The 21,905-nt window shown below is 34.7% G+C and overlaps 1 protein-coding gene across 2 annotated transcripts in view; it reads left to right on the plus strand.

The window, feature by feature from the left end:
- Window positions 1–21,905, plus strand: part of ACBD6 (acyl-CoA binding domain containing 6) — a 239,009-nt gene that overhangs the window by 88,413 nt on the left and 128,691 nt on the right. For both annotated transcript variants that reach the window (XM_061185660.1, XM_061185659.1), the window contains exon 5: window positions 11,245–11,350. In XM_061185660.1, the coding sequence (XP_061041643.1) occupies window positions 11,245–11,350 (106 nt within the window). The remainder of the gene's footprint in view (window positions 1–11,244; window positions 11,351–21,905) is intronic.

Below are 21,905 nucleotides of genomic sequence, written 5' to 3' on the forward strand. Positions count from 1 at the left end.
TTGTACTCTGAAATTTTCCTGAAAGAGATGTGATTGGAGAAAAAGCTACACATAGCTTTAGTTTACATGGTTTAATGTGATTAATAGAATCAAATAGTATAAAATTCCATTTAGTTATTTATTCAGAGCTTCACATTGTTAACAACCTGTTTTAACAAATCTATTTAAGACTCTGAAACACCAAGAGTATGTATTACACATATTTTGTATTTAAAAAGTTGAGTATTTGGATTTTTATGCTTTTAGTAGGCTGAGTCACTCTGGTATACTACTGTCCCATTGATACCACTGCCCTTAGCACCAAAAAGATTATCCTGCTTCCCTCCATCTGTTTGGCTGGTAGTAGTGAAATCCTTCCCCGTTTCACCATGTTGCCTATGATCAACATTGTGTTAACACTTTGGTGATAGGTGATAAAATGGATGACATATGTCTTGTTACATTCTGGTTATTCTTTGAGGTCTGCACAAGTGTGTATAGGCAAGTGGGCAACTCCCCCTTGAGAATGTGACTGCTCAGAATGAACTTGAGTTATGGATTTATTCAGCCTGTAAAACCTCAGCTGGCATAAATAATTGAGAAAGCAAAGGTTTGTCTGTGGTGCATACCTCAGGGACTCATGGCTCCCTTCCTTCTCTCTACCTCCCTTTCTTATGAAAATGATCCCAGTTGCACTCCAAGATAATAACACACCAAGCAATTAAAAGCCATGGGTGGCTGGAGAGAGGAGAAAAGGTTTAGTTAATGAGCTTTTCCTCTTCCAGTGCCCATGAGAGCCTCAGGAATGACAAGGCGATTAAAGCGAAGAGATAATTATAGATTATGTGAAAATGGGTCCCTTGGGATGAGCAGGTCTTGACATAAACAATAACTGTTGTAAGAGTCTCCTGGCTCTCATATTCACCCTTTTCTTGCGTGCTTTATTTAGCTCCTGTGTGCTCAGCGTCATGATGCCAACCAAGCATATAGGCAAATCTACCTGTTTGCAGATCAACAGCCCTTTCTGAACAAGAGGTCATTCGTCAACTAAAACCATCATCTTCTCTTCCTCTCTCCTTCTCTTCTTTCTTTTTCCTTTCACATCATCCTTTTCCTCACTCTACCCCTTCTAATCTTTTCCTTCTCTCTTTCTTATATCCTTATCCGTATATAGTACCTATGAAATGCTAGGCACTTAGTCTTGTTTAAGTGTTTAGCGTGTGTGTGTGCGCGCATACGTGCACGTGCAATTATAAAGACACATATGGTTATGGATATACTATGTTATAATAAAAGGTGGTTATATGTGTTACAGATAATATAAATAAATGTTTTCTCCTACTAAAATGCTTTACAGATATATTTAAAGAAAGATATTTTTAAAGTGTTAGCAAAGATGTAAGTTTTGTGTGATAGAAAAAGTCATCTTCTTAATTCTCATTGAATTGTTACCAGCTATTCTCTCAATGCTGAAAGCAAGCAATTTTGGTTCATTTCATTGCTTTTCAATTTATGAGGTCTTTGCTGATTACATTGTATATATTAATAAATGCTGGTGTTTATTGAAGTTTGAGTTCTGTGTGAGAAAGGCATTATTACATTAATTACATGGTTTTTTATTTTAAAATTTTTACCTACTATAAAATTTTATATATTCATTAGATAAGTATTTTTAACAGTATTTCATGTAAAGTATGTCATTCCTAGGTCTATATGTCGTATTGGTCTTCTCTGTCTCTCTCTCACATCTCCTAACACATCAGAAATTCTGTTTCTTCATGTTCAAAATAATCCAAATTCATCTGCTTCTCATTATCACTGCTATCATGCCTTTTGCATTACCATCACTACTCTAAACAGCCATCTTCTCTTGGCCAGGACACTACAGAACAATTTACAAACTGGATTCCTCACTTCCTTTTCTGTCTCCTCCCCAGATTTATAACTCAAATCTCATAGCACTTTCCTGTTTAAAATCCTGTAATGATTTCCCATAGCACTTAGGATAGAATTTTAAAATCCTTAACATGTCTTGCAGGGCCCCTCATTGTCCCATCTAATGCCAATTTCCCCCTCCCCACTTGTTCACTCTGCTCCAACTAATTGGCCTATTTTTATTTCCTTGAAGGTCCAATTAATATTTGTTAGGTAAATTGATGGAGAGTGTTATATGAATATGAAAAATGACTCCAGCTTAAAATATATGCTAAAATCTTAAGGTAATAAAAATGTCAGCTAATATATATTGACCACTTATTGTATGCTAGTAACTATACCACATGTGTTATATGTATTATTCCACTTAACCTTCAGAATGATCCTATGAGATGTAGGTATTATTAATATCCCTGTTTTACAGATGAGGAAACTGAGACTCAGAGAGGTTAGGTTACTTGTCCAAGGTCACATGGTTAGTAACTCTGCTCTTAACTGCTACACTGTACTGCTTCTGAGATATTTGAGGAATCATTTTAATCTCCAATTATTGAAATTGAATTTGATAGTTGTTATTATATTAATATAGTGAGTATCTTCAGTTTACATTTTTAATTAAATTTCTTTTCCATTTAGTGTTTTTAAAAATGTGCTTCACTGGTAAAATTAGAGACTGTAGTCTTTCATTTATCAATATACTGATGATGATGTTTCCCTTAGATTAATTGTTTTTATTGATTTTAGACTTACCTTAATGGTTGAGAATGTAACTCATCTCTGTAGCCAAGGGATTCTATAGATTTTTCTGATGTGGGCACCGGTTTTAGAGGGATTGATCAGAACTGAACTACGTTTTTTCTCATGGACATTTAGAGTATCAGAAATTTTCAATTGACTTTTTTAGAGTTAAGCAGGTTTTAACAGGTGAAAATGCATTTTTAGTAACTAGTGTTTTTATAAATTATGCCTAAATAACTTTTCCAGTATAACAAGTTATCTACAAGAAGTACCTGGGGCATTGATCTTTCCTTTGTCATTGCTCGTTTGAAAAAATATGAGAAAAATATTTTAAAATGTAAGTGGTTTCATTTGAAGGGACCCTTATCAACATAAGTAAGATAGTAAATAGAACTTTTTATTTGAGGCTTTTAAGAATTTTATGGTCCTAGAACTAAATACACTACATATACAACCCAGTCTGAAAACAGTTATTACTTGGTGAAAGATGTTGCCATTACCACATAATAGGAAGTGGTAAAACCAACTGGTTATTTCCTATAACTGTCTGAAACCAAGTGCAGATATAGTAACACTCTGAGTGGGAGGATTGTGATTCAATATATATGAATTCTCTCAATCATTCACTTGTCCATTTGTCACTGTGTGTTTGGAACCTACCTTATTACTTTACTGATTAAAACACCATTGGTTTTAGAACACCATTATTTAAATACCATTAAGGAAAAAAAAGTCACTAATTAATTGTAAGATGCTGAAGGTTATAAGATCCATCAGTGATGTTAAAATATGAGAAAAATATGTGTTTACCCAGTTGGCAGTGAAATATGCCAACTTAGTAAACAATTTCTAGGTGTTTATTTGGTACCTAGGATTTCAAGAATTATTTTAAGAACAACTTAACAAACAACATAAAGCACTTCCTTAGTGCTTTGATCTCATTGCTAGGCTTCTCGAGCATTGTTACTGCTGAAGCAGTGTTTTGTCTCTTCCAGGACTTAGGACTGAAGTGTTTCAGAAAGGAGGTGCTATTTGTAAAATTTTACCTGAGGATCATAGTATAGACTCTCATTTATGGTCTTTGATAAGACTGAGACTCAAAAACAGTGTTTTACAAGGTGATATTAACATCTAAAATTTTAATTAGACATTAATTAAAAGTGGAGATTTTGGGCTTCCCTGGTGGCGCAGTGGTTGAGAGTCTGCCTGCCAATGCAGGGGACACGGGTTCGAGCCCTGGTCTGGGAAGATCCCACATGCCGCGGAGCAACTGGGCCCGTGAGCCACAGCTACTGAGCCTGCGCGTCTGGAGCCTGTGCTCCGCAACAAGAGAGGCCGCGATAGTGAGAGGCCCGCGCACCGCGATGAGGAGTGGCCCCTGCGTGCCGCAACTAGAAAAAGCCCTCGCAAAGAAAAAAAAACGAAGACCCAACACAGCCAAAAATAAATAAATAAATTAATTAATTTTAAAAAAAAAGTGGAGATTTTTAATATGCTAAGTATGACAACTATGACTACTATTTAATCCTTAAGTTAGGAGTTGACTTTACCTGTTTTGCTCCTTACACCAGTTTCCTTAAAAACCTTTGAGTAAGAATAGATTCTTTCAGGGAGAGAAACAGCTGTAAGTAAAATTAAAATATGCGTGTATTTTTTTTATATTTGTAAATTAAAACATGCTTTTTTTTAAAATACAGAGGGTAGCTTAATTTTTTTGTAGACATTTTATCTCAACTTCTAAAATATTAATGGTTTATAGTCATATCAAAAATTATATAAAGATTTTATATGTGTATATATAAAATAAAGATTTTGTATATCTCTATAAAGTTGATCCTTGAACAAGGTGCGGGTTAATCCAAGTATAACTTATAGTTGGCCCTCCATATCCACAGTTCCTCTGCATCTGTGGATTCAACCAACCATAGAATGTGTAGGACTATAGTATTTACTATTGAAAAATATCCACATATAAGTGGACCTGCAGAGTTCAAACCTACATTGTTCAAAGGCCAACTGTATATCAAGGTCATATAAAAAAGAATCAACACTAGGCTTTGTGCTTTGTATCTGGCGTACATCGTAGGATGTTTGAAATCATAGTCAAATGAGATCAGTGAGATGATATCATTGTTTCCTAACATTGTATTTGAACAGAAGAGTAATAACCCTTTACCCTTCTGATTGACAACTTATGGCCACACATCCAACAAATAAATTAGGAACTTGAATTCCTACAAAGAAGTAGTATTCACCAGCAGTACTGCTGAATTTTGTAAGACATGTGCAGGCTTTCATCCTTGAAAGATTGGCTCCTAAGGAGCTTCACAGAGTGGCTTTTTGGTGAATTTACCTTAGGTCAGGGTCCATTCTTCAATCTCAAAGATCTAAATAAAAGGCACATAGATGACCAGACCCTCAGAAACAATGTAGCAGTAATAAAATTTATCTGAAACTGATGTGTAAACTAAATGGCTTATTTATTTACCAATATATATCTTTATAGTGATCCAAATGCTTTGATACCCTGTGTACCCTCAGTCTGAGTATTTAGGAACCCAGAAAGACAGTCAGGTGACCATTTGTGAATGTTAAATAGAGTGAGAGAAGGGGAATTATTTTTAGATTTGCTTTAGCCAAAGTCCTAATGATGCCTCTAGAACAGACTGTCTCCCAGCAGAGAAATACCTCAGATTGCCTTCGATTAACTGTTTCTTTTGGGCAGTGTTCAAAATTGGCTTCACAGATTTTTGCTTCCTCCTATGGTTCATTGCTAACCATTGCTACCTCCTACTCATGGTAGTTGTCTCATTGTTTTGTTTTTTTAGATGTGTTAAGGTTAGTGTCTGAATCAAGCAGCTCTTCAAGTTATCTAGGAGACATTCTTTTCTCCTCTCATTAGTAGCTTTTATTTAGTTTGTTTAGCTTCAAGAGGACAATTTTACTAGTCTTTACTCCAAGTTTTGGAAGGTGGATAAATATTCTGTTCCCCAAATAATTTGTTACTTAACATTTGTTACTTAGATTATATGCAGTGTACCAAGGAGGTTCTTTGTGATCTGTTGTCCACCTTATCCCTTTAACTTTATCTCCCAACACCCTGCCGTAACCAGTTGCTTGCAGTTCCCCTGAACACCTCATTTTGTTGTGCTTTTCCTTTTCTTCTGTTCTTCGGGATCCTTCAGTAACTTAGCTGGGTTGTCAGTTTATCCTTCAAGGCTAGGTTGTAATGTCAACTCTTCTGTAACACCTTCTTTGATCATCCTTGGTTGAATGGCCCACTCCTTGGTTTGGGCCTCTACTTTATAGAATATTGGGTTAGAGCAGTGATATTTTAAAAACTTTTGCTGATGTAGTTCCTAAGAAAATTTTGTAAGACTATTCCCTTTTATATTTTTATGATAGCATCTAAAATTTTTATTTAAAAATTTAAATAATTGCAAAGGGCATAATTTCTGGCATTTTGTAAATAATGGAATTTTAAAATAAACAGATTACTGTTTTAGATGTATCCAATAGAATCTAAATACTATAATGAAATCCATTTTTAAAAACACATCAACATGTTACCATTGAGGGAAACTGGGAAAATACTACCAGCTCTCTGTATTATTTCTTACAACTGCACATTTCAATTGTCTTGAAATAGAAAGTTTAATTAAAATAAATAAAATTCTGATCTTGATTTTAAAATATAGAATAAGGTCTTTAATAGTTAGAAATTTTACATCATTCCTTTCTCTCCTTTAATTCTACTTCTCCCACACAATTTTATTTTAAAGCAATATATTTTTGTGTAGTCTTAGCACACTATCAATTCTTTGCAACAGAAATATGTATATAAGTTGGAATTGTTAAAATTTTAATTTTCTGTGATGCAGAAGCTTTAAGCATTAAATTTTTCTCATTTGAATTATAACTTATTTCTGTACAGCTGATCAACATTCATTATGTTAAATAATTATTAAGCATAAGTTAAATTTTATTGGAAACATGTCTTAAAATTTTATTGGAAATGTGTCTTAATGTTAAAAATAGTTTATTTAACAGATGAATGTTATTTTATTAGAATGAGACAGAGTTCAGCATCGTCTTTTTTTTTTTTAATTTTATTTATTTTTGGCTGCGTTGGGTCTTCATTGCTGCACACGGGCTTTCTCTAGTTGTGGTGAGCGGGGGCTACTCTTCATTGCGGTGCGCGGGCTTCTCATTGCAGTGGCTTCTCTTGTTGTGGTGCACGGGCTCTAGGCACGTGGGCTTCAGTAGTTGTGGCTCATGGGCTCTAGAGCGCAGGCTCAATAGTTGTGGCAAACGGGCTTAGTTGCTCCGCGGCATGTGGGATCTTCCTGGACCAGGGATTGAACCCATGTCCCCTTCATTGGCAGGTGGGTTCTTAACCACTGCGCCACCAGGGAAGTCCTAGCATCAAGTATTTTTTGTTTTATTTCACCTCTTCCATCCTCTAACCTTAGTTGTAGGAGGGCTTCCCAAAACCAGTTTTTCACCGAAATTGTCCCTTTATTTGGTACCATGGACAATTTATGCCTTGGGGAAGTACAACCTGGGATTAATTTTTTTTCCCAAACCTTTCCTAGCACAATGGACTCTTGTATGACATGAGTTTGACCTGGGCATGTTCACTTACATTTTTTCACGAAATATGTGCTACAGTACTACACAATCCACGGTTGATTGAATCCTCAGATGGAGAACCCCCAGATACCGTGGGCTGATTGTAAAGTTAATTGGTGGATTAACTATTAACAGTTATTTTTGACTGTGGGGGGCCGGTCCAAGGGTCAACTGTATATTAGTTAAACAGAGTACTTTTAAGCAAAAGAGTAACAGATTTAGTTAATAGTCATTTGCTAAATCTTAGTAAAGTCTTTTGGTTATGTTTCCTAGAAGTATACCATAGTATGGAGAGAGGTGTATGCTTTTCTTTTATGAACTAGGAGAGTGGTTGAGCAGGAGGAATGTTGAAAAGGGGAATGGCGATGAAATATTTACCGCAGGAACTTTTTCAGGTAGATCAGTTTAGGAAAGAATGTGTTTATTTAGAAGTTTAGCTGAAATTGATTCTCTTAAAATTTTCCATTCCTGCATATTCTTTTGGGTCTTTCTGTACCCCAAGAGCCCACAGGTGTACATTCCTTGATTTGAGGAATTTGTGGCATTTGTTTATATTTGTGTAAGTATTGGCTTACCCTTCTTTGTGTTTTCATTCATTCAGTAAATACTTTTTCTTTGTCTATTTACTGGAATACTGTTTTTATATCTGATTGCCAGTTGCTTGATAAATACATGAATTGAATTGAAGTATTTACTGAATGTGTCTATTAAATAGTTAGATTTCTGAGCTAGCCCCATAATTGTGTTTTTTAATTCTGTGAGGTAGATGAAAAGTAGTTAAATGGACTTTAGATGGCTAACTCTCTGAAGTAGTCTTTTGACAGGAAAATGCAGTCTTTGTAGAAAGTGATGCAGATAGCATTTTTAGGAGTGGGCAAGAATCTCTTCTTCCCGTGATTCTCATGAAAGACAGCTATACTTAAACACCATCCCTCTCTTCCACAAGTGTGTGCCCTTATATTTCAAAAGAATTTCAAAGAAAGCCGGTGGTTTTTTTCATTCAGATAAATGTATTTTCTGTCAATTTTAGGAAATTTGGAGTAATCTAAAGAGAGTCTTGTGCTATGATAATATGGAACATTCTTGAGGGTAGCATCATGAAAATAATTCATACTCATCTGTAGAGAGTAGATATGATAATTTTATCACTCACATTCATCAGAGAGAAGGAAAAAGATAACCGGGTAAGAATCAAAAGAGAAGGGAAGATAAAGTGAGAAGATGTAGAAGGGCACTAACATTTATTAAGGCTGTACTATATTTGGTAATGGTTGAATTTGTTTGCACCTGTTGTTTTGTTTAAGTATAGATATACAGAGAAAAATTGCCTGTAGAAGACTGTATTAACTGGGAAATACAGAGGGAAAAAGACAGAATTTGATTTGTATATTGTACATAATCTTGTTGGGGGCAAGAAAGGAGATAACGGAAAGATGTTGCTCCGGATGTTTCTCCATTTTGGCCACTAGGTGGTGACATTGTATAAAGACAGCTTGGTTGCTGGCAAGTAAGATAGTCAAAACTTGAAGTGGGGATAGATAACTATATTTAACAACTAAGCCCAAGAGTATTACTTCATATTTTTTAATATTAGGCACACAGCTTTGTAGCACATTTGTGGTGACTTTTATTGACTTTCCCATTTTATATTTAATTTACATTGTGTACTCTACCCTGAAGTATTTTATAAATACCTCTATGTGCCTAACATACTTAGCAATGATAAACTGCAGTTGATAAGCAGGTATACAGATGAAAAAATGCCCCGACCTCCAAAAAATTCACATACCAAAACAAAATAATTGATATAAATGATACATATAAGAAACATTGAGAATATATTAAGCAATATAAACATTTTAAATAAGTTTGTACTATATTTACTTTTTTACTGCTTATGGCATAAGGGTACGTGCACATTTGGAATTAAGGAAAAAGGACCACACGGAAGGTCCTCTCATCTCTGAAATATCCTTGCATTTTACTGGGTATGGGTAACTTACATCCCAAGGATCCTCCATACTTTCCTTTCTGTGCCCCACCACCAACTCCCCATTATTTTCAAATCCAAAACAATTGGTGAGTGGTGTATTTTTTATTATGACTTAAAATGATGCAATACTTTCTCTCACAGTTGAAGTTTCTGCCTCTTGAATTAGAGGGGTCTCTGTTATTGTATTGAAGGACAATAGGTCCCTCTCTTTCCCAAGTCAGAATGCTGAATGCACTTTTTCATAGAAAGTATTTTTTGTGATAGTTAAATATAGCTAAAATACTATTATATGCAGCCTTAATTTAAAAAATCAGACTTCTCCTTTCAGGGGTTTTGGCCTCAGACCTCACTATTTTCTTCCAGAATAAGTGATCTGGAAAAGCATATTCTCTTTTGCAAATGAACATTTTCAAGAGACCCTATTTTTTTTTAAAACATGATCTTTTTCCTGGAAACTTAGCTCATTTTCTCCAGCTTGAAGCAGGCTGTTTCTCCTCTGTATTCTGATAGGCCTTTTTAAAGATCCAATTTTACCTTATTAATGGTATATAGATTTTTATCATCTCAACCATACTGTACATGTATTGAATGCAAAGTTTCTTGCTTATCCTTATCATCTCTTATCAACAGAATCTTGTCCAGTGCCTTGCATGTAGTAGGTGCTCAATTAAATACATGACATGCATAAGGAAGGCTTAGACTGTTAATGTCAAAGTAGTGTGTTTTAAGTTAATCACTCTGACTAGAAATAACTTTTTATAGGGTATAAGGTATTGGCTTTTAAGATAGAAGGACTCCTGTGGTCAGATGCTTTTTTTCTGATGAATGGAAGCTATGACCTTACAGGTTGTAGAACATACTAGTTATAATGTTTGAAACTCAAATTGCATTATTTTATGCCTGTTTAGAAAATGTAGAACAGTTTCATTATTAATATTCCAAATTACTGATCTTTTGGGAGTCACAGATCCTTTTGAGAACCTCATTGAAGCTACCTCTCCCTTCCCCACCTACCCACTGCCAACACAGTCAGAAAAATGCATTATGCATTTGCACAGATAATTCTGTATACTGTTTTAGAGAACTCATAGACCTCATGTTAAGGACTTCTGCTTTAGATTCTGGAAGAGACTACAGCTTACTAATTGAGATGTAGCTTGATATAGTAGAAAAATGGACTATATGCAAAATCAGTTGATCTGAGTCCTTGATAAATGTGATGCCATTTGACAGGTCATATAACCTCTCCTTACCTGTTTCTTTATCTGTGAAGTGAAGCAGCTGTTGGATAAGATTAAGTGAATTAGTACATTGATATGCCTAGAATAGTGCTGCGTACATACTGTGCTTTCCAGTCTTTATTTTTATTATCTCATGAAGGACTTCTGAATTTTGTGATGCTCTAATTATCTTTCCCTTAAGAAAATTACTTTGGTTTGTGTGTGTATATATGTTCGTGTGTGTGTGTAATTTCTTAAAAACTTGGATAGCAACCAACTTACCATTCTTTTATTCTGTAAGAGAAGTAGCAAGCTATGTCCTGATCATTTGCTACCTCTATGATCATTTGCTACCTCTATACAGGCAATAGTAAATGACCTTCTCACTGCAGTGCTACAATTGAAAATTCTGAGTCAGAGGATATATGTGCCTGTCAGTGTATAAAAGTAACTGGGGAGAAAAAGAGCACTGAGAAAATCTACTCAAGATGTTATATTAGTGTACTAGTGTAACTTGTTAAAGCAGATGAAGCTCTTCTCTATAATTATAGTTGCTAGGAACTTTAGTCTTTTCAGAGATTGGATGTATTACATCTTACTGAAAATCCACTATTGTTCATGTAAAATTCTTTATAAAAACAGATTCCATTAATGTTTGCAGCAAACAGATTGTATTAAAAATATGTAACTTTTATGTATTACCTAGTAAGACAAACACTATTTTTTTTTTTTTTTTACTCTAATTAGGGAAGAAGACAAAAACATATTTGATTACTGCAGGGAAAACAACATTGACCATATAACCAAAGTCTTCAAATCAAAAAACGTGGATGTGAATATGAAAGATGAAGAGGTATGAAAAACATGCGCTGTTAATTATTTTCTTATGCTTTGTTGTTCTGCCCCAGTGCTTTTTTTCTACACAGCAGGCCTCTGAACTACAACTCAAACTACATTATGGTTAAGAGTATATCAGAATATCTAAATGAGATGGTGTCACCCAGTTAAGATACTTTGTGTCTGTATCCATCATATTTCTGTCCATTATAGAAGTTACTAGCTGAAACTTGCAGCAGGAAAATAACTTACATTTGTTCATGTTAAAGGGAGAGACTATTAACATATTTATGTGAAATCTATAGGTAATATAAAAATATTTATAAATAGCTTTAGTATCTTCTATCATTATACCTGAAACAAGTATATTGTCCTTTGCCCAGTAACTGTATTTCTAGAAAACTGTCAAAATTTTGGTAAATCCAATCATTTAAATGCAGGCCCGCTATTTAAAGGGATCCTATACTAAATTATTTTGTAAAATATGTTACTTATTAATTTATTTATTTTGTGAATAAAACTGTTCACATATTGAGCTTAAACTGTCCCTGAATTATAGATGTTTAAAAAGGAGCAAAATTTACTAATCACTTTTAATCATTTTTCTCATTCTTTGATAATGCAGTGAAGATGATCAAAATGACCAGAAGGTGGCAATTGTTAGGAAGAGGACATGCAGTGATCATAGACGATGCGTAGAGTAGATGATCAACTTCTGTATTAATTGAGGGCTCTCTATACAGGTTAGCCCTTAATATTATCTCACTTTTAGGCAGCATCTTTCCTGTAATATATTTTTAGTGACATCTGGAACTGAAAATGTAAGACTGTAATTCTACAGTAAAGTTTGTTCTCCTATAAATAATGAAAGGAGTCAAGAAAGATGTCGCTAGAGAAAAGTGGAAGCCAAATTGTGAAACAGTAACACCGGCTCTTCTGATTCCCACTTGGGTTCTTTTTTTGCCTTTCAGGATCAGAATACATTTTATTTTAGTCAATCAGGCACGATTGCTTCCCTTGATTTTATTGTTGTTTTTAATGTTTGTGCTCATGAGTTAAGATTTTTATGAAGTTAATACGTGTAGCTAGTTCAAAGGAAATCAAATAGTACTATAAGTCTTACAACAAAAAATGTACTCCCTTATCTGCATCCTTCTCACATTTGATTCTAGCTCCCTTGAGGCAAAAACTTTCAGTGCTTTTAGTTGTTTCTTTTGCAATTTACCTACATAATTCTAAATAATATCCTTGTATCTCTTGATTTTCCAAGTCTAAACATTATTGATTTTCTTCTATGTTATATTAGGATTTAGCACTTTTACTCATCTTCCCCCTCTCTCTCCCCCCCCCTTAACATAGTTATATCACAATTTTTAGTGTCAGTTTTCTGATTGCATCTCTATTATATCAGTGTTTTTATTATTATTACAAATTATACTATAATAATGTAACATAGTCAATTATGATTATAATATGACTATATTATTATGACTATGTAAATATTGTTTGTTGCTGAGCTATGGACTGTATTATGTGTATTAGTCAGCTTTTGCTGTAGCAAAAACAAAACAAACAAAACCCCAAACTTCAGTGGCTAACAACATTTATTTCTTGCTTATATTTCAAAAGCCTTGGAACCAGTTGAGACTCTGCTGGCTTCTACTAGCCTTGTTTGTGCTCAGTTCATCTTGATTTCATATGTCTTCTCATTCTGAGATCTAATCCCACTGGATAGACCCTATATGGGGCAGACAATAAAGGCAGACAGAACCAGACCCCACAAATACATTTAAAGCTTTCCTTGGATGTAGCATGTGTCACATCTACTCACATTCGTTTGTCTAAAACAAGTCACAAGGCCAAGCCCCAGGTCACTATAGTAGGAAGTCTGCTCTGATTACAGGGAAGCAAGGCAAGGGTGGAAAGGGAATGAATAAATGATATAATTATGAATAATGCAATTTACATACCATGGTACAACATTTTGTTTTTCTTAAGGTTAATAATGGCCTCTTTTTTTTTTTCTTTCTTGGTCTTCTATGTTCTTATTGCAATTCTTTCCTCAAATTGCCCAGTAGAGGTCTTCTCTGTGCAGTCAAGCGCATCAAGTAATCAATCCCATGTTTTTTTTAGCAATATCCCTCTGGAACCCTCCTTCCTTCTTCATCTCTAAACTGGACTGGTTGTTCTCTAGGCCTCTCGCATAGATGTCATTCTAGGATTATGCTTTACCATTGTCTTTGGAATTCTCTTCCCCTTTTCCCTGGATTTTTCTGTTTTCTGGATCCCAGGTCTTCATCTTTTATTGTTTACTTCTCTCTTTTGATGGAGTGTCTCCTCCACTAGCGTCCTCTTTTATTTATTTCCTGGTTTTGAAGGAGCATTTCCTTTAGTAGCTTCCTGGGTAAATGTTTTGAGATCTTCCTTGTTGAAAATGTTTCTATCAGAGCTCTTGGTGTATTCCATATGCTCAATAAAGATTTGATGAATTATGAGTGAATGAATGAATAAGCAGAAGCAGCATAGTATAATGGTGATGAGCTGGACTACCTGGGTCTAAGTGCTAGCACTGTCACTTCCTAGCTGTATGACCTTTGTCAAGTTCATTCTGTCTCAGGTTCCTAATGTGTAAAATGGGAATAATAATAGTACCTGTGTCAGAATTGTTTTGAGTATTATATATAAGGCACTCAAACAGTACCTGAAACACACATGCCAAGCACTCAAATGTTAGCTGTCTTGATTATCCTTAGTGAATAATATGAATGAAGGATGATGTTATAATGAAGAAATGAAGAAACCACAACTTTTTTTGGTAAAGACTTAATTTTTTTTTTTTTTTTTAAGAACATAGCAGTTTTAGGTTTTATAATAAATTTGAGAGGAAGGTACAGAGATTTCCCGTATGACCCAACATTATTAACATGGTACTTTTTTTTTTTTAAACCGAGGATGAACCTACAGTGATATATCATTACCATCCAAAGTCCATAATTTACTTTAGGGTTCCTCTTGGTGTTGTATATTCTATGTATTTGGACAAATGTATAATGAAATATTCATCATTACAGTATCATACAGACTCTTTTCACTGCCCTAAAAATCCTATGTGCTCTGAATATTCATATCCCCTGCTACCCTGGCAACCACTGATCTTTTGGTTGTCTCCATAGTTTTGCCTTTTCCAGAAGGCCATATAGTTGGAATTGCACAGTATGTAGACTTTTCAGATTGGCTTCTTTCACTTAGTAATATGCATTTGAGTTTCCTCCATATCTTCTGATGGCTTGAGAGCTCATTTCCTTTCAGCACCGAATAATATTCCATTGTTTAGACGTACCACAGTTTATTTATCCGTTCACCTCCTGAGGATGACTTTTCTTGGTTGCCTCTGAGTTTTGGCAATTATGAATAAAGCTGCTATAAACATCCATGGGCACGTTTTGTGTAGACGTAAGTTTTCAGTTCCTTTGGGTAAATAACAAGGAGTACAATTTGTAGATGATATGGTAAGAGTATGTTTAGTTTATTAAGAAACCACCAAATTGTCTTCCAAAATGGCTGTGCCATCTTGTATTCCTACCATCCATGAATGATGCTCTTTTGCTAGGTATATACACGTTAAGAATTGTTACATCTTCTTGGAGAATTGACCTCTTTATCATTATGTAATACCCTTCTTTATCCCTCATAACTTTACTTACTTTGAAGTTTGCTCTGACTGAAATTAATATAGCTAATCCTGTTTTCCTATTGTGTGTTAGCATGGTATTTTTTTCTCCGTCCATTTACTTTTAATCTATATGTGCCTATATATTTCAAGTAGGTTCTTATAGACAGCATATTGTTGGGTTGTGTTTTTGATCCACTCTGACAATCTGTCTTTTAATTGGTACACTTAGGCCATTGACATTCAAAGTGATTACTGATATAGTTGGATTAATATTTACCATATTTGTTACTGTTTTCTATATGTTGCCCTTATTCTTTGTTCCTGTTTTTGTCTTCCACTCTTTTCCTGCCTTTTGTGGTTTTAATTGAGCATTTAATATGATTCCATTGTCTTTCCTTTCTTAGCATATCAGTTATGCTTTTTTTGACCTTTTATAGTGGTTGTCCTAGAGTTTGCAATATACATTTATAACTAATCTAAGTCCACTTTCAAATAACATGATACCATCATGGGTAGTGTTAGTGCCTTATAAAAACAAAATATTCCTAATTCCTCCCTCCTGTCCCTTGTATCATTGCTGTCACTCATTTCACTTACATAAAAGCATACATAAGCATGTATATATGTGTGTTTGTGTATTTGTACACACATAAGATATATATATGATACATAAGCATGTATAATCAAATACATTGTTGCTATTATTTTGAACAAACTGTTATCTTAGATCAATTAAGAGTAAGAAAAATAAGTTTTTATAGTACCTTCACTATTCCTTCTTTGATGCTCCTTCTTTCTTTATGTAGATCAGTTCCTGACCTACATTATTTTCCTTCTCTCTAAAGAATTTCTTTTAACATTTCTTGCAAGGGAGGTGTATTGGCAACAGATTTCCTCAATATTTGTTTGAGAAAGTCTTTATTTCTCCTTCACTTTTGAAGGATAATTTCTCAGGATACAGAATTCTAGGTTAGCAGGGGTTTTTCCTCAACAGTTTAAATATGTCACTCCACTCTCTTCTCGCTTGCATGGTTTCTGAGGAGAAGTCTGATGTAATTCTTATCTTTGTTTCTCTATAAGTGATGTGTTTTTTTTCCTCTGGCTTCTTTCAGGATTTTTCTTTATCTTTAATTTTCTGTAATTTGAAAATGATATGCCTAGTGTAGTTTTTGAAGCATTTATTTTGCTTGGTATTCTCTGAGCTTCCTGGATCTGTGGCTTGGTGTCTAGCATTAATTTGAGGAAATTCAGTCATTGTTTCAGGTATTCTTCTGTTCCTTTCTCTGTTTCTTCTCCTTCTGGTATCCCCATTATGCATACATTGTATCTTTTGTATTTGTCCCATAGCCCTTGGATACTCTGTTCTGGGTTTTCTTTTTTTTTTTCCCCAGTCTTTGTTCTCTTCACTTTTCAGTTTTTGAGGATTCTGTTGATACATCTTCTAGCTCAGAGATTCTTCAGCCATGTCTGGTATACTAATAAGCCCATCACAGGCATTTTTAAAATTTCTGTTACAGTGGTTTTTTTTATCTCTATCATTTCTTTTTGGTTATTAGGATTTCCATTTCTCTGCTTACATTGTCTATCTGTTCTTGCATGGTGCCTGCTTTATTCATTAGAGCCCTTAGCATATTAATCATAGTTGTTTTAAATTCTCAACCTGATAATTCCAACATCTCTGCCCTGTTTCATTCTGATGCTTACTCTGTTTCTTCAAATTGTGGATTTTTTGCCTTTTGGTTTGTCTTGTAATTTTTACTGATAGCTGGCCTTGATATACCAGATAAAAGGAACTGCTATAAATAGGCCCTTAGTAATGTGGTGGTGAGGTGTTGGGGAGATGGTCCTATGGTCCTATGATTCGGTCTCAGTTTTGTAGTGAGCCCATGCCTCTGGACTGGGAATCTCACAAATGTTTCTCATTTTTTTTTCCTCCCCCTTTAGATGGGACAGAATGGCTGGAGTTGACTGGAGTTGGGTATTTCCCTTCCCCTAGGTCAGTTAGGCTCTGATAATACCCCAACAGGTTAGGTGCTGGTTAACCAGTTTCCCCTGAAGGCAGGCGGTTTTGAGAACAACAGCGTGCTTTGGCATATTTCAGAATGGTTAATTTCCCCTCCCCCTGCCAGAAGCATGAGGGGATGTTTCTCTGACATTTATTGTGGGAACCTACTCAAGCTCCTAGAAGTAAATCTCACACTATTGGGGGGGTGGGGATAGAGGGGTTGAGTAGATGCCCTTGGAGTTTTTAACCCTCAGAGTTGTCTGCACTGTGCCTCCCTCAATTCATTAATTACAGTCAGGTTTTCCTACCTGGCTCTGATTCCCCAGGTGGTTTCCACTTGTGAGGCTGTGCTCCAGGATGTCGAGTTCACCTATCTGTCTCTCTAGTCTCAGGGGCAGTGGTTTGCCCTGTGTCTTTCCCTTTCTTATGGATCTAAGAATTGTTGATTTTTCAGTCTCTTCAGCTTTCTTGTTTGTTGTTAGGACGGAGTGGCAACTTCCTAGCTCCTTATATATGGAACTGGAAACGAAAAGCCCACTTAACTTTACAAGGTCACTTTTTCACTGGAAATGATTGTGTATGTACTATATTATCCCTGTTAGAATTCTCCATCTTTCAAATAATACTATTTTATACAGTGTGGGTTATAGTTTACAGAGTACTTTCCCCATATTTACAACTCTGTAAGGTACTTTCACTTATTACCGTGTTGTCTTCACAACAGCCCTGTAAGGTAGATGTTATCCTTATTTCACAGACAGGAACTATTTCAGAGATGTACACATTACTTGTTCGAATACATACAACTGCTAAGTGGAAATGCAGGACTGAGAGAGTGTTCTTTTCACCACTGGATTTAAGAAGGATAATCAATTTCCAGTCGACCCTGCTACTGTTGTGGTCTGATTTGCAACAATTTCTTTTATAAAATAGTCAAATCCACCTGTGACCTCTGCAAGGATCATTGGGCAGCAATGTTAGGGATAAAATAAATGTCCAGAACTCAAATAGCTTACACTAAACACCATTTTTTTGTGAAAATAAAAGTAACACTTGTAAAATATCTTGCTTCTGTCATTTAGTGACTTTGATATAGTATGGTTTCCCAAGTCTTCCAGTTTGTTACCCATGCAGCTACCTTTCCCCCAAGTCTGCCAGAACACTTGTGTTTCCGTGAACAGATGAAGTGCTTACACATTCATAGACTGAGACGCCCAGAATTCAGTTGGGTTCTCTCATTGCTCCAAGCAGATTTCTGCCCTTTCAGCCATGACAACTCAGGCTGGGCTCTGAATACTGATGGCAAGTCCTTTTATTATTAATCAGGGATTTGTATGAATTAATTTAAGAATGTGAGGGAGGTGGGAGCTTAAAATTAGAATCAAACTTGACATACTAAATAAAATAAAGGGTACTGCTTCATGACACTTAAAGCTCTAGCAAATAAAACAACTTTGCAAGTTTTGATGATGGATTAAAAGTATATAATCTCAAAGTTAAGTTGCTAGCTAAATACTTTTAACCCCTTTATCAGAAAAAAGACATTTCCCTACTATAATAAGTTGGGTAACAATTACAATTTTGAAAGGACATCCAGGTCTTCTAGGTGTTTGTCTAATATTTGAACTTGAGTTATTTCACTGCTGATTGCCTAAGATTCTTTGGGATGGTATACGACTTTATTTAAAATGTTCATTCAGCAGATTCAGCCCAATTTCAGTCTTTCCCTGAGATGATTAAAAATTACATTTATTGCACTTAAAATTTTTTGTGAGCACATAGAGAAATTTAATTATAGTCATAACATGATAAGCCACATTTGCACTCCCACATATTGAAATAAACATAATTATTATATTGCCTAAAATGCTTAGATTTGAATCTATAGCTATCATAGCACATGAACATATATATATATATAAAATGCCTTTTAAATAAAATACTCCTATTCTATAATGAAGTTATTTTATTATGCACAAGTATAGTTCCTGGTGTATATCTTTTATTTAAGTTGTAATTGCTACAAATATAGTAAGGCATATATTTCTAATTTGAGAAAATTATGTGGTGTTTCCTACTGATACGGTAATTAGGATGCTGTCTATATTTCACGTAATAGAAAAAAGTTCTGTAGTTATACTTACTATTCAGGACACTATAGGTTCCAAGTTTATAGCATCATGATGTTCTATGTACTCATTTTTTATTTAAATTACAGCTTTTATTAAATTTTTTAATCATTTGCAGAAATGTTTGGAAATTGAGGTGTAGATAATATGAAGAGAAATGTGAAGATCTAAAAGCTTATACATTTTTTAAAATGGTGCTTCAATTTTTATTTTTTGAGTCAGTTAATATAACTCTTCACACATGCCACATATTTATAGTTCTTCCAAGAAAATATCTTGGATGATTTAAATAATTTATAAAGTATACTTAATATATGAACAGAATATTTCTTATCAATCATCAGGCACATATTATGTCTGCACAATTCTTGTCACACAATTTATTTTTCAGATCAGTGCCATATACAGTAGACACTGAATACATGCTTCTTAGTGATATTTAAATAATATTTTTATTTCTAATTAATTTATTTTTGGCTGTGTTGGGTCTTCGTTGCGGTGCGCAAGCTTCTCATTGCGGTGTCTTCTCTTGTTGCGGAGCACGGGTTCTAGATGCGTGGGCTTCAGTAGTTGTGGCACACGGGCTCAGTAGTTGTGGCGCACGGGCTCTAGAGTGCAGGCTCAGTAGTTGTGGCGCACGGGCTTAGTTGCTCTGTGGCACGTGGGATCTTCCCAGACCAGGGCTCGAACTCATGTCCCCTGCATTGGCAGGCAGATTCTTAACCACTGCGCCACCAGGGAAGTCCCTTAAATAGTATTTTAAACTTTTACATTAATTTAAATTTGTTTTAGAACAAATGTAGCAGTATAATAATATTTGAACGAATTAGATGACATTATTCCAGTGCAGCTATCATCACTCCCCCAAGAAGCATTCATACAATTCATTGGTTTTTCCATAGATTTTTGTCTAATACACTCAAAAATTCCTCTTTTATTGAGCTACTTCTTTAGTTAAGTTCTTTCTGTCCTTTTGAAGGTCTAATTTTATACCATTTTCCATATGTTTATTGATTCTTTCAAATACTTTGAAGAAGATCACCTTTCTCTTGACTCCATTCCTTTCTGTACTTGCTTTGTTTTAAATTTGTGGCTCATGTCAGAATACAGTTTACATGCTTTTGGCTTGAGAAACTGCTGCAAAATCTGGCAAAACTGACAGTACTAACCTAACAAAGAAGCAAAAGGTTTAAGAGGCAGAGTCAGTGTACTAAGGCTCAATTTATGCTTCTATTTAAGAAAGGAAGGAAAAAATGCATCCTCTTAAATAACTTTGTACACTTGAGTATATGTTAGTTCAGTTATGTAGTTGATTAACATATTAATTTGAAGGAACTCTGTTTATTCACACTAATAATTGAGAAATGCATTCTAAACTGTCAAATTATGCTCATTTGTATTAATACAGGCAGCACCATTTAAAAATCAAGCCTATGGTAATACTTTACACCAAGAAACTCATACTTAATGCAAAATGAGAAAATAGTGAAAGTCATTTAAATCTTATGAGCTTTGGCAGCATACTTTTTTTTGATTTTTTTTATCATGGTAAAATATACATAACAAAATTCACAGATTTAACCATTTTCAAGTGTACAGTTCTGTGTCATTAAGTACTTTTACATTGTTTAACCATCACCACCGTTTATCTCCAGAACTTTTTCATCTTCCCCAACTGAAATTCTGGACCTATTAAACACTAACTCCTCATTCCTCCCCTTCCCACAGCCCCTGGTAGCCACCATTCTACTTTCTGTGTCTATGAATCTGACTACTCTAGGTACTTCGTGTAAATGGAATCATACAATCATACACAAGCTCTCTTGAGACTGGCTTATTTCAGTTAGCATAATGTCTTCAAGGTTCGTCCATGTTATAACATGTCAAAGTTTCCTTCTTTTTTAAAATGAATGATATTTATATGTATATACTGCATTTTGTTTATTTAAATATCCATCTGTGGACAATTGGGTTACTTTCATATTTTGGCTATTGTGAATAATGTGGCTGTGAATGTGGGTGTGCAAATTTTTGTTTGATTTTTTCCAACACTTTATTATGAAAATTTGTAAACATACAGGAAAGTTGAAAGAATTTTACAGTGAACATCTATATCCCTACCACTAGATTCTACCACTAGTTATTTTACTATGTTTGCTTTATCAATATCTAGCCATTTCTCTATCCATCCATCAATTGATCTTATGTTTGATGCATTTCAGAGTATTTTATAGACAATAAATTTTCTTCTAAATGCTTCAGCATACATATCATTAACTAGAGTTCAGTATTAGTTTGGTTCTTCTTTTAAGGTAACATGTATATATACAATGAAATGCACAAATCTGAAGTGCACATTCAGTTAATTTTGACAAATGCACATACCTGTGTAACCGAAACTCCTGTCAAGATATAGAACATTACTGTCACCCCAGAAAATTCCCTCATGCCCTATCCCAGGTGGTTCTTTCTCCTAATCGTACAAAGGTAACCACTATTCTGATAATTCTCCTACCATAGATTGGTTTTGCCTGTTCTAGAACTTTATATAGATGGAATCATAATATGTACTTTTTTGTGTAAGGCTTCTTTCATTTAGCATAGTGTTTTTGAAGTTCATTGATATTGTCATATAGATCAGTATTTCCTTCCTTTATATTGCTGACTAATATTCCATTGTATGAATATGAATACATCATAGTGTATTTATCCATTATCTTCTGATGGACACCTGGCTACCTTATTATTATCACTGGATTACTTA

This window comes from Eubalaena glacialis, chromosome 3, assembly GCF_028564815.1.
Source record: "Eubalaena glacialis isolate mEubGla1 chromosome 3, mEubGla1.1.hap2.+ XY, whole genome shotgun sequence".
NCBI classification, from domain to species: Eukaryota; Metazoa; Chordata; class Mammalia; order Artiodactyla; family Balaenidae; genus Eubalaena; species Eubalaena glacialis.